The following is a 14027-nucleotide window of genomic DNA, read 5'->3' on the forward strand; positions in this document are numbered from 1 at the left end:
TAAGGAGGAAGGGGGCCTCTGCACAATTGATGTGAGACTGGCTGCGCACGAAAGATGGGAAGTGGTGGCTAGCTTGTGTGACAACTGAAGGTTTTTCTAACAGTAAAGGTTTTTTGGTGTAAGGGTGATTCAGCAAAGGCGGTGCAAAGGATAAGATAGCCACAGATCAGACTCACTTCAATGGCTGTAGGCACATGAGGATTCTACAGTTAAAAAAGGAAAACTATGCGTAAAAGGGAAAGAACTTTTAACATATGATTCATTACGATTCTAGGTGAAACTGACATAAGCAGTTACGAGAGGGACCGCGACTATTTAGCGCGCAGTCCCAGATGGTGGCGTGCAGGTATGAAGGACTACAGCCGCCACTTGGTAAATGTATATTAATATGGTTGTATACATTTCAGGAGAGAGTCTTCTCAATTTCTATTGCAGAGATACCTAGATTTGCTATTTTTATTTACATTTGGTACACAGGCTTTTCTTTTTTTTTTGTATTCTCTTTTGTCATGTTACCACAGGCATGAGTGATCAACAAGCAAGGTGTTGCATGGTCCCAAACTAGCCCTGACGAAGTTGCCGGAAAATAGTAGGCAACGAAACATGTTGGCCCATATTGTTATGAATGGCCAAGTAGATGCCGTTTTTAAGTGAGGACACTTACTGCATTGAATAACTCCCCAGCAGTAGTAAGTGGTACCTCCTTTTAACTGAGGATTGCATCTCCTCTTTTTTGTTGTTTGTGGGACTTGGTAGGCACGCAGTGACTCTTGCACTGATAGTGCTGTCTTTTTTCACTCATTTTCTCATTGATTTCTCAGCTCGCAGGAATCTCTTTTCTTTTACCTTTTCTTCCAATTGGAAAGCTACCGGTGATGCTAGTGTAGGCATACTGGTAAACATATGCCAGCAGCCCCCTTTGGTGTTACTACAGTGAGGTGCTTTCCAATCTTTCACACATTTTTTCACAAAGTTGTGTAGTGATATATTTTTCCAAATTTTTTTAAGGCATTTTGAAAACTGTGGTACATGATGATGTTTAATATAAGTTCTGAATAGTAGGACACACAGGCAAGTAACAAGTGTACTGTCTTGTATGGGTAATATACATCCCCATGTCCTTTGAATTACAAGGTACTGTTCTTAGTAGGTCAGGTCCCATTGAGATATACTGTTCCATCCAAGCCTGCCCCTAATGAGATTTGGTATCAATTGCTGCCTTGATTTCATTATATCAGAGTAGGATCCAAAGAGGCTAATTATATTTTTATTGCGCAGGTGGGAGTTGTGTGATGTGACTAATGCTCTAGAGTTTCAAAATTATAAACTGAAGGTATGTGCAACTCAATTTATTGTAAGAAAGTGCCCTTTTTGGACGGTCACCCCCTCACCACTTTTTGCTCTAGATGCAGTGGTATTTGACCTGAAAGTGCACTGGAGTCTGCTAAGCAGGCCCCAGTGCCAGTGATCTTTCCTTCAAATGTCAATGTGAATTGGTACACCTAATTTGCAAGGTACTTTAACCCCGTCCTCATAAGTACCTAGTATATGGTATCAGTGGTACTCAGGGCAAGGGTGTTAAAGGGGTCAAGAGGCCTGCAGCACTATTTGTACCACCCTGAGTGGCTCACGTTAATGTAAAGTCTGCAGGTCTGCTACCACAGCCTGCAAGAGCAGCTTCCCTGCTCAAGATTAATCCTGCACACACTATGTGTGACAGGGTTACCACTGCCTTAATATATATGTCAGCCCCTAACGTAGGCCTCCTAAAGCCCAGGAGGCAGGGTGCATTATATCAATGATGCAGGCATATATGTGCAAACATATTTACCTAGGTTAAGGTGGACTGGCTATCGGACACAACCGAGATAGCCAGCTCCACGATGCTACCAAATAAAAAAGTCTGAAGAATAGAGGAATCTGGGTTGTTTGGTGACATACACCCCCCGGATGTCCGAATGTGGTCACCTCAGGGACGAATTCGCCGCTGGTTTAGTAGTCCATTGGCTACTGCCCGCACCCCCCTAAACACCCCCCTAAATCGAAGATTTAAGGGGCACCCGACACCAGATCAGTCTGCTCTGAAGAAGGACAAATAAAAGATCCGTATCAGCACAAGGCAGGACTCCACAAAGAAGAGGCACCAAATGGCAACCCCCCTTCACCTGCCATATTACGACTGGTCCAGAGACCGATTCCAAAAGGAAGGTAAGGATTAGTTACTTACCTGTAATCTAATTCTCTTCCAGGGGTATCCTCATCAAAGTCATAAGCATTAGAATATTCCCGCCCATGTGCGGGACCCCGGAAACACTATATTATATGTGCCCCACATATATATATACACTTATATATATATATATATATATACATGCAATAGCAGCCAAATAAAGAACAGAGCTGAAATATGCTGTAAAGAATTTCCCCCATACATGAGTAATAAGCATTAGAAACATGAGAAAAACAACACAAAGTTTGTTTTAGAAACTGTTTTAATGCTCAGAAAGCAGTAGAAATTCTCATAACTCACTGGAAGCATAGAAAGCTCCCAGGCTGCATTGCAAACACACAGTCTAAAAAGACTGAAAAGCTAACCTGTAGCTGCATAGCAATAAACTGACACCGTGCCTTTAAGGCACCCATGACCCCCAGTATCCCATCATGCCTCAGGGGTGACAGTTAGGTCAGTTGTTCTTTTCGGAGACTGAAAATAAACCCAGTAACAGATAGGTTAACCATATCTCCTTATTAAAGAACGTCCTTTGCCCGGGGAGGCGAGAGGGTTGCTTATGACTTTGATGAGGATACCCCTGGAAGAGAACTAGGATTACAGGTAAGTAACTAATCCTTCTCTTCCAGGGGATCCTCATCAATAGTCATAAGCATTAGAATAGCGAGCCTCACCTCATCTCCCTGCGGGCAAAGGAGTAACAATACAGTAATAACCATATTAAGCCTAGTAATCACTAAGCTTGTACAGGCCGTAGGCTACCCAAATAGATTCCTCAAAGAGGCTTGTCCTACTTGAGTATCGGCCCTGGAATCAGATTCGAGACAGTAATGCCTCGTAAAGGTATGAACTGATTTCCATGTAGCAGCCTTGCATATCTCTGACATCGGAATGTCGTGCAAAAAAGCTACTGTAGCGGCCTTCCCTCTAGTGGAATGCGCTTTGGGTAACCCCAACAAAGGTTTGCCTGCAAGCTGGTAAGCCAATTTAATGCACGAGACAATCCATCTCGTGATGGACCTCTTGGCCGCTGGAAAACCTGTTCGCATTGAACCATAGTTCACAAACAGTTGATCTGATTTCCTAATCCCTTTGGTCATTTCCAAATAGAAATTGAGCACTCTCCTAAGATCTAAGGAGTGAAGTGACCGCTCGGCTGGGGTCGTAGGATTTGGAAAAAACGAAGGGAGGGAAATGGACTGATTTATATGAAAATCAGAAATGACTTTAGGCAAGAAAGATGGATGAGCCCTTAGGACTACCCTATTGTAATGAAAAACAGTATACGGTTCTTTCGCACAGAGAGCTTGAATCTCGCTGACTCTGCGCGCAGAAGTGATCACCACCAAAAAGGCCGCCTTCCAAGAGAGATGTTGCAAAGAGGCCTTGTGGATGGGCTCGAAAGGAGGTGACATTAACCTGGATAGAACCAGGTTCAATTCCCATGGAGGAGAAGGGTTTCGCACAGGGGGATACACTTTTTTCAACCCCTGGAGGAAGTCCTTAACCACTGGAACCTGAAAGAAAGAAATCTGATCAGGTGATTTCCTGTATGCTACTATGGCTGACAAATGCACTCTAATAGAAGCGTATTTTTAACCAGCAGTTGCCAGGGAAAGGAGGTATGGCAAGATGACGTCCTCCTGCCCTTTAGTCGGATCTAGGTGATGATCCCTACACCATAAGAAAAACCTTTTCCACTTGAACGCATAGGATGCTCTCGTGGAAGGCCTCTTAGCCTCTTTTAAAATGTTCATGCATTCAGGAGGTAAGTTCAAATGTCCGTATTGCAGGACCTCAGGAGCCATGCTGTTAGGTTCAGTGATGGGAGGTTGGGATGCATTATCCTCCCGTTCATCTTGCTCAACAGGTCCGGCCTGCAAGGGAGTCGTCTGTGTGGACACAGACAGATGTAGAAGGTCCGGGTACCACCACTGCTGCGGCCAATCCGGAGCTATCAGGATCATTTCCATGTTCGACCTGCAGAGCTTGGAAACTACTCTCGGAATCAGAGCCAGGGGAGGAAACGCGTAAGCGAATGTCCCTGACCAATCCATCAGTAGAGCATTCCTCTGAGTCCCTGGCCGGTGGAACCTGGACGCGAAGGCGTGGCATTTGGAGTTTTCGTCGTCTGCAAACAAGTCTATGGTTGGACGACCCCAGCAACGAAAAAGCTCTTCTACTACTTCGTCGTTTAGCACCCAGTCTGGCTGATCTTCGAAGTGCCTGCTGAGTGAGTCTGCTTTTACGTTCAACTCGCCTGGAAGGTGCACTGCCACTACCGTGAGGCCTCGAGAGAGGAGCCAATGCCAGATTGCCTGAGCCTCTCGAGAAAGTGGGCGAGACCTTGTGCCTCCTTGTTTGTTCAGATAGAACATGGTGGTCGTATTGTCCGTCTGAACTAGGACTGAGTTGGACTCTAGTGCTGGAAAAAAAGCTTTGAGAGCAAGGAATACCGCTCTGAGTTCCAGCATATTGATGTGGTATGTCTGCTCCTGCGCAGACCACTGGCCTTGAATTTGAAGCGGACCCATGTGCGCTCCCCAGCCTTGCAGAGAGGCATCCGTCACTATAGACTGGGTTGGAAGAGGTTGGTGAAACCGTACCCCCACCAGCAAATTCTTTCTCCGCGTCCACCATTTGATGGCATCTTTCGTCGCTTGGGAAAGCGTGATACGATCCTCCCAAAGTCCTGTCGCCTGGTCCCACTGATCCTCCAGAGCCTGCTGTAGAGGACGCATTCTCAGCCTGGCATTTGGGATGAGAAAGATGCAGGACGCCATGGAACCCAGCAGGGATGCTACTTGTCGGGCTGTTGGAAGCCGAGATTGTAGCAGGATTCCACATTTCTGACTCATGGAAAAAAGTCTCCCCTCCGAAGGAAACGCTTTTCCCACTTTTGTGTCCAGAACGGAGCCTAGGTAGTGGATTGACTGTGTAGGTCGCTGGACTGACTTCTCCAGGTTCACATGGAGGCCTAGCTTGTGCAACTGGAGCAGACACAGATGTAGATCGTGTTTTACCTGTACCGGAGATGAACCTTTTAGGAGCCAGATGTCCAGGTATGGGTAGATGAAGAGCCCCATCTTGTGCAGAAAAGCCGCCACCACTGCCATGCATTTGGTGAAGACTCGTGGTGCGGACTTGAGACCGAAGGGTAGCACTTTGTACTGGTAGTGTTTGTTCCCTACGACAAACCTCAAGTACTTGCGAAGTTGTTGTGCAATTGGGATGTGAAAGTACGCATCTTGCAGGTCCACCGAACACATCCAATCTCCGACTTGAAGATGTGGGCATATTTGGTGAAGCGCTAACATGCGGAACTTTTCTCTGATGATGACTTTGTTTAAAAGTCGCAGATCGACTATTGGTCTGAACTTGTCCTCCTGATCTTTTTTGGGGACAAGAAAGTATCTGGAGTAAACTCCCTTTCCTCTTTGAGCGAGAGGAACCTCCTCTATCGCTCTTTTTTGCAGGAGGACTTTTACCTCTCTTCGGAGCAAGCTTAGTTGGTGAGGGTAAGCGCTCTTTGGAGGGATGGTCTACGGAGGCGCACGGAAACGTAGCCTGTATCCATTGCGCAGTATATTCAGCACCCACTGATCCTTTGTGATGCTGACCCACTCTGCCAGGTGTTGTGAAGCACTTCCTCCCACTGGAGTGGGTAACAGCGCCAGAGGAAGCCACTGCTCAGGCCTTTCCTCCTCTTGTGGTGTTAGAGGATTGCTGGTGACCTCCTCTACCTCTGCCGGGTTTACCTCGAAACTGGGATTTCCCTTGGCTCTTATTTTGGGACCACTGAGGGGTTTGAACCCTCTGTTGAGCCCCTCTCCCCCTGTTGGTCTTGAAGCGGCGCTTGAATTCTTTTTTCTTCTCCAAGCCCACCGCTTTCACTGTGTCCAGTTCCGTCTTCATTCGGGGCATTTTCTCGTCAGCATGTTCCCCGAAGAGAGCGGAACCCGAAAAAGGGAGATTAAGGATGCGATGCTGAGCATCCTGCATCAGGCCTGTAAGGCGCAACCATGCCGACCTCCTGGCACAAACCCCATGTGAATAGGAATGCGCCGCAAGGACAGCACCATCCGCAGCCGTGTTTATCATCTGATTCGCCACCAGACATCCTTCAGTCACAGTCTCTTCAAAATCCTGTTGGTCTTCCTTTGGCAGCTTGGATTTGAACCTTTCCATAGAGTCCCATAAGGCTCTGTCGTATCGACCCAGAAGCGCAGCCGCACTAGAAACCTTAAGAGTGGAAGCAGCTGAGTTGCAAACCTTGTGACCCCAGGAGTCTTGAGATTTGCTGTCCTTGTCTGGTGGGACTGAAGAGGAACCGGCAACTGCGTGTGTCTTCCTCGCCGCTGCCACAATCACAGAGTCTGCTGGAGGGTCAGATTTTACAAAAACCGGGTCAGAAGAGGCCGGTTTGTATTTCTTCTGAATGCGGGCTGGCACCGCTCTGATAGCCGCCGGAGTTAGGAAAACCTCCTTGACAGGATCCATAATTCCCGGGACTAATGGCAGCAGAGGACGGGAGATCGCTTTTTTGTGTAGAGTCTCAAAAATGACCGTCGTTGTAACCTGAGGGACAGACATTTCAATGCTCAGTTTCTGAGCTCCCCTTTGCAAGACATCTAAGTACGTGCCAATGTCATCCACTGGGGAGAATCTGGACGTAGGACTGTCCGTCAATGTAGGGGAGTAGTCCCTCTTGGAAGACCTAGTAGAAGAGGTCGATGAAGTAGACGGAGTTCGTCGACGTCTACGGTGAGCACTGTGCCTCCTCTCCCGTGATCTTTTCGAACGCTCCTCCCGCCTAGGAGAGCGAGATCTGACCCGATCTTCTGAACGAGGTCCTTGTCTAGGAGATCGGGACTTTCTGAGAGATCTGGTCGGTGTTCTCACAGGTGATGTGCGCCTGGGAGGACTACGCTTGTCCATCTCCTCTACCAGATTCTGAAGAGGAGACCTTTGCTTAGGGCTGGCATATTCTTGCATACGTTTTGTAGCCCCAGACTCTCTCCAATGGTCCAAAGATCTGTACCATCTAGGTGATAGCCTGATTCGCTCCGCCGAAGGGTCTGGCCGACGCTCAGGAGATTTGCACACCGGACTTCTGGACTTCGAAGATGCAGTTGAGGAGCCAGATGACCGTGAAGTGGAATGACGGGAAGCTGACTCCGTTACCATCACCACATCTGAAAACCTCGACGTCGAGCGATCTTCCCTCACCGTCGAGTGCCTTCGGGGAGTCGGCGGGTCAAACAATCTTGACTTCGACTGACTATGTGAGGATTTCTGGTCTCTCGACGTCGAACGGCGATGACCAGCCGCCGACGGAGTTCCCTGTCTCGACGTCGAACTGCGATGACCGGCCGTCGACGGAGCCCTTTCTCTCGACGTCGAACGACGATGTCCAGTCGTCGACGGAGGTCTTCCCCTCGACGTCGAACGACGATGTCCAGTCGTCGACGGAGCTCTCTGCCTCGACGTCGAACGGTGATGAACAGCCGTCGACGGAGTCCTCCGCCTCGACGTCGAATGCCTGTGCGACGACGGCGGAGGGGTATTGGACACCCTCGACGCCGAGAGCCGACAAGACACCGACGGAGACTGCCTCCTCGACGCCGAATGACTTTTTCCTGTCGACGGCGGAGGGGTCTTGGTCCTCGATGCAGACCGTCGTTTCTTTGACGACAGCGGAGGGGTCACACTTCTCGACGCCGGTCGTCGCCTGGATGACGACGGCGGAGGAGTGACCTCCCTCGACGCCGGTCGTCGCCTGGTTGACGACGGCAGAGGGGTCTTGGATCTCGACGCCGACCGTCGCCCGGTTGACGGCGGCGGAGTCCTCATCCTCGACGGTTGACGCCAACGGAGGGGATTTCAACAATGGAACTGGATCCTTCGACGTCGTCGACGTACCTGGTCTTCTTTTCGACGGCGAGCCCACCGTCGAAGGTAGTTTAGAAGATAGATGATCCACCGGTGGTTCTTTTCTCAGCGCCGAGCCCGACGCTGAAGGTGAAGGGTGTGAAGACTTCTTTTTTGAAGATGCATGAGCCTTCTTGGAGCCCTTCCTCACCGGAGATCTTCCTCTTGATGACCTGTGAGCCAGGCCATAAATGCGAATCCTCTCCCTGTCCTTGAGAGTTCTTCCTGACAGGTGCTCACAATGAGGACATGTGCCTGGATCATGATTTTCAGGCAGACACAGGATACAGACGTCGTGGTTGTCTGATTTGGCCTTCTTGTTGCCACAAGAAGGACATTTGTCAAATAGTGAAGGCATTCTCGGGAGAAAATGTTCACAAAACTGACTGAAAAAGACAGTATCTTACTTGACTAGGTGTTAAATGTCAAGTAAGAGCAAAAAATTGTTAAAAGTGAAGAATTTTTCTGTCAAAAAACAGAAAATTAGTGGAGCTGTGTAACCAGGGTCCTTCTCTGAAGGAGCCGGAAAGAACAACTGACCTAACTGTCACCCCTGAGGCATGATGGGATACTGGGGGTCATGGGTGCCTTAAAGGCACGTTATCAGTTTATTGCTATGCAGCTACAGGTTAGCTTTTCAGTCTTTTTAGACTGTGTGTTTGCAATGCAGCCTGGGAGCTTTCTATGCTTCCAGTGAGTTATGAGAATTTCTACTGCTTTCTGAGCATTAAAACAGTTTCTAAAACAAACTGTGTTATTTTTCTCATGTTTCTAATGCTTATTACTCATGTATGGTGGAAATTCTTTACAGCATATTTCAGCTCTGTTCTTTATTTGGCTGCTATTGCATGTTTTTATATATATATATATATATATATATATATATATATATATATATGTATATATATATATATGTATATATATTATATATGAGTGTATATATATATATGTGGGGCACATATAATATAGTGTTTCCGGGGTCCCGCACATGGGCGGGAATATTCTAATGCTTATGACTATTGAGGAGGATCCCCTGGAAGAGAAACCCCTCTGCAACCTAAAGACTTCATCAGGACACCCTAGGGCTAGAGGTACTAGTCCCTACAGTCGGCAGGCACAAACTGCACTTCCACGATCCAAAGAACTGACCACCGGGCTCTGTTGTGGACCAGCCCAAAATTAACTAGCCAGGTGCCTTCTGGGATGCATGGTCCTGAACCTGAGCGAATATCAGCCCTTTACAGCATTCACTGGGCCTCTGGAAGAAGACTGACCCAATCGTAACATTTGCCGGGACCAAGGCCTGTTGGCTGACTACTAACTGCTTCACGCAATGTCCCATGCAGAGGGAACCTTTTTCATCGCCCCCTCCACTTGAGTGGCACAGTTGTAGAGTTCTTGAATCCCAAAAATGGCTTTGTAGGCATGCCTGGTAAAGCCAGCACCCGCAGTCCCGTTCAGCACCACGGATAGCCAGGCACACCTTTGCACCTGAAACGCCTGAGCTAGGTAGAGCTTTTCTGAACTCAATGAAAGTGGCCATTAGTAACAGGAAAATACAAGATGCTTTGAGCGCTCGACAGTTGGAGGCACACTACTTATATTTAGGAGCAGGACACACAGTGAAACTGCCAAGAAGACTTTTCAAAATGGAGTGAAAGACCGAGGCCTTAACAAAGGGACCAAGTTCTTTGCAGGTTTTCTGTGGTTTTGTCATAGTAGGTTGATGTAATGAACCAGTCATCCAGGTTTGGATATAAGTAAATGTACTACCACTACAAAAAGGAGAGGCAACCAACTACATCCTTTTGATAAAATAGTGTTATGGCAGAGGTCAGTTCAGTTCAAACTGAAACAAGGGAAACAATCTGGAAGAGCTATTAATGCTGGATAAACCGGAGGAAATTAGGACATTGCCTCATAATGATTTAAAAGAAGATAAATGAAGAACTGCAAACATAATCCAGAGATTCAGGGAGAGGGCTTGGAGAAAGTGGATCACAGTGGCCATCTTAAACTACTACTTCTTGAGAAATCAAATGTTTAGAAATTGTCACACTGGCTCGGGAATAAAAAACTCTTTATAAAATGTATAAAGGCTGAAAATATTTCAACAGCCCTTTGCAGGCACATCTGCTGGGGATGCACTCCTGCCAGAGAAAACATTCTGTCTTTCAACATTTTTGAGTGTTTGATAGATGCAGTTAGGTTCACCTTCTAAAGAAACTCAAACCAAAAAGGAAGACTACAGTGAAAAAAAATATGGTTTGATTATTGGATGTACTGAAACAATGACAGGAAGCCAAACCTACATTTCATTGTGTCCGCACTGCAAGGGGGTCCATGTATGGAAAACTTAACTTGCACTTCTTGGAGTCCGAGGGGTCGTCATCTTTTGGGAGGACTATAAGGTTTCAAACTAAATGCACAGTATTTGTCAATGCATATAACAACGTTTGAGTACCAGGCTACATATAAACCACAAAATAGCTTTCAATTTGAGGAATATTTTAACATGGCATTTATAATCTGAACATATACTTGGACATATCAAGTACTGGTCATGAAGGAGATCATTACCTGTTTCCACTACTTCAGTCTCAATTTCTTGCTCCTCTGCCACATCTTGCATCATGAACATTTCATCATCGTACACCAAGATTTGAGCTGCATAACCCTGTTCTAGCCTTGCACTAGGAACTGGTTCCACGATCACTGCAGGGTACTCTGTGACCTGTACTTCCTCCTAAACACCGAAATATAAAACAAAGCCATACAAACTCCAGATAGTTATTATTGGTCTGAATGTCACAACTTAAACTGCCTCTTAGTTTTTCTGTAAAAATAACTATAAGAACAGACTCTCAGCATGTGCAGCTATAAAAATATGAAGGCAACGTCAATAGGACTTTCCTAGGTAAACTTGTGCAATGGTTATTTTTTTTTGTGCAAGCATTTACCACAAAAAGAAAAAAAATCTAAGACAACAAGCAACCTAAATGTGGCAGCTTAATGCTTGTAATACAAATTTTCAATTACATTTTAAATTTAATTTCAAAATCTTTATTTTGGTTCTTTTAAACCATAAAAGATGCATTAAAACACATACAATTTTAAGTACAATTATAAATAGTCGGGGCGCTTGAGGGCGCACAAGCGGAATGGCCGCCTTTAGGTGAGGCTCCTGCTCCCCGGACAAGAAATCCTGCATTTATCCTTTAAAACTGGAACAAACTAAAGCTGCTTTGCGCTGCATCTGTAGCTTTCAACGGCCTCCGTGATCGGTGAAGGTCTAGAGGAGCTACGGGACTGTTTGCCTGCTAGCGAGAGCTCCAAGGATGTACCCGACCTAGGCGCTGGAGCTGCGGCGGTGACGCTGGGCTGCCACTGGTGTTAGGAAAGACCGCGGCTGGCCACGAGGGCGGTAGGCCCTGCGGAGACAACGAGACAGTTGCGGAGGAACTTGGATTGAGCCGGGACCGCGGTGGCGCTCACCGTCCGCCGCTGTGCCGAGAGACAGCCAACTGTTGTCCACGCGACCTACGAGCTGGGTGCAGGATCGAGGGCAGCTCACTGGAGCCTGCCGGCGGTATGAAATGAGGCCTGGCGCCGAGGGAAGACAAGACGCGGTCGGGCTGGGAGCAGACTCGCGCAGCGGAATACTGGCGGCGACGGTCCTGCCTCCCGAGGTATAGTGTGCAGCAGCAGTGGCATGAGAGCTGTGGCCCCTAGGGTGGGAGTCTAAAGAGTAAGAATTGAGGAGCGCTCATAAATATAAACAAAATGTAATCTGAATTTTATCCAAAGGTGCTACTCTACAGATTTGTGTTTGGCTGACACAAACTGGGGCTATACTAATAAAAAGGAAAGCAGGAAAACCTACTTGTAGAGTGCACTGTTCCTGTAGGGAAAAGAGACCCTTTTCCAATACTTCAACAACAAATTACTAGTAATCAATACTTTACACTAATGTTCACGTACATATTTAATGTTTTATTCTAGCATATCTGTATGACATATCTATATTCTCTCAGAATACATCATAACTGTTAGTCTTTTTGTACAAAAAATTTGAGTATTTAAGGAAATAAATGAAAATTGGTCTTTTCGCAGTTCATAAGTTGAGGACCATATGTTTTGCTGACTCGTCTCTTGGTCAGATGTGGAAACAGGATTATTAATCACTCATAAAACTGTTGGTTCAATTTTCTCACGACATGGTGCCCAATGCATTTCGGGACCTGGAGGTCTCCTGACGAGTATACTTCCAGACAGGGCACCGCTCCAAACTCACAGATTTGGCAACGTTACGACTATATAACCACATACCGCAATTGTCTATTATACTATCATCATTGATGATAGTATCATGGAATGTCAGAGGTCTGGGTAATCCAAGAAAATGTAGACAGATATTGTCCTATCTGGATAGGCATGGTGCACAACTGGTGTTGTTACAAGAGACGCACACTTCCCCACAGTCCACTCCCTCCTTTGCAGGCAGGTGGGCAGGGGGCAGATACTTTTCTTCCTTCTCTTCATATGCCCGTGGAGTTGCAATATTGATTAAGCAAAATGTCCCGTTCTTGCTCCAGGGTAAGATAAGTGATGCTGCAGGACGATATGTCATAGTTAGGGGCAGACAGGGAGAGGCTACAGTCACAGTAGTGAATTGCTATGCTCCAAATATTGGTGCACCTGAATTCTTTGTATTGCTGTGGGGTAAGATATTGGACATAGGATCTGTACATGTGATCTGGGGAGGAGATTTTAATGTGGCACTGATCCCGGCATGGATAGGGCGGATGGATTAGCACAATATCACCCTAAAGCACGAGAGGTACGGCAGGATATAATGGCGGAAGGGCTGCTGATTGACAGTTGGAGGTATCTCCATCCCCAAACTCTGGAGGGCCCACACTACACCTCTCATACAGGAACTTGGGCGAGATTGGCTACTGTTTGTTAACGCATGGCTTGGCGGGCTCTGTGACTGATGCGAAACACTTGGCTCGCACATATTCTGATCACTGCCCTGTAGTGGTTACCCTGAAGATTCCGGGCCTGGACTGCCCTAGGCCACATTGGCGCTTACAACCCACGGCGTTTTTGGACACGGTTTTTAGGGAAGAATTGTGGGAGGATATTACTGATTTCTTTCCACGAAATCGGGGCTCAGTTGAGAGTGTTGAAAATATCTGGGAGGCCTTTAAGGTCACTGTACGAGGCTGGTGCATAGCGAAAGGGTTCCGAGTCTTACGTGACATTCAACGCACGATCAGACGTCTAGAAGGCGAGTTGAGAGACTTGGAAAAGAAAATGCAGCAGGGAGACAATCAGGGAGTGCAAGCTGAGTTCAGAATTAAACTGACGGAATATGAGAACGAGGCGGAGCGTGAAACACGATTCCGTAGTAAATATTGGAGTGCTAGGCGTTATGGGGAGGGAGAACGGCCTGGGAAGACGCTGGCTACCATTATTCGGAATGCCAGAGGAACCAACACTATATTAGAGATAGCTGACTGCAATGGTAACATGCAGAGAGATAATGTTCAAATTGGAGAGGTCTTTACTGGCCACTATACAACACTATACACCTCCCAGGCCACAAATGCCCCGGACTTTGACTCCTTTATGGGTGATGAAGCACTCTGCTGGTTGAGTGATGTACATAGAAAATTCCTGGCCGCCCCTTTGGAAGTAGATGAAATAACAGATGCGATTATGTCACTGAAAAATGGGAAAGCGCCGGGACTGGATGGCATTCCGGTGGAATTTTATAAGTGCTACATAGATGTCATGGCCCCGGTGTTACGTGAAATCTTTGAGGAATCCTTAGAAGTGGGCATCCTGCCTCGAACTATGC

General features: G+C 46.9%; 1 protein-coding gene across 3 annotated transcripts in view; it reads right to left on the minus strand.

Moving 5' to 3' along the window:
* The window catches only part of ELF2 (E74 like ETS transcription factor 2), a 578592-nt gene that overhangs the window by 213668 nt on the left and 350897 nt on the right, over positions 1 to 14027 (minus strand). For all 3 annotated transcript variants that reach the window (XM_078676779.1, XM_078676782.1, XM_078676781.1), the window contains exon 5: positions 10742 to 10907. In XM_078676779.1, coding sequence (XP_078532905.1) covers positions 10742 to 10907 — 166 coding nt within the window. The remainder of the gene's footprint in view (positions 1 to 10741; positions 10908 to 14027) is intronic.

The sequence above is a fragment of the Lissotriton helveticus genome, chromosome 2_1 (assembly GCF_964261635.1).
Source record: "Lissotriton helveticus chromosome 2_1, aLisHel1.1, whole genome shotgun sequence".
In the NCBI taxonomy this organism is placed as follows: Eukaryota; Metazoa; Chordata; class Amphibia; order Caudata; family Salamandridae; genus Lissotriton; species Lissotriton helveticus.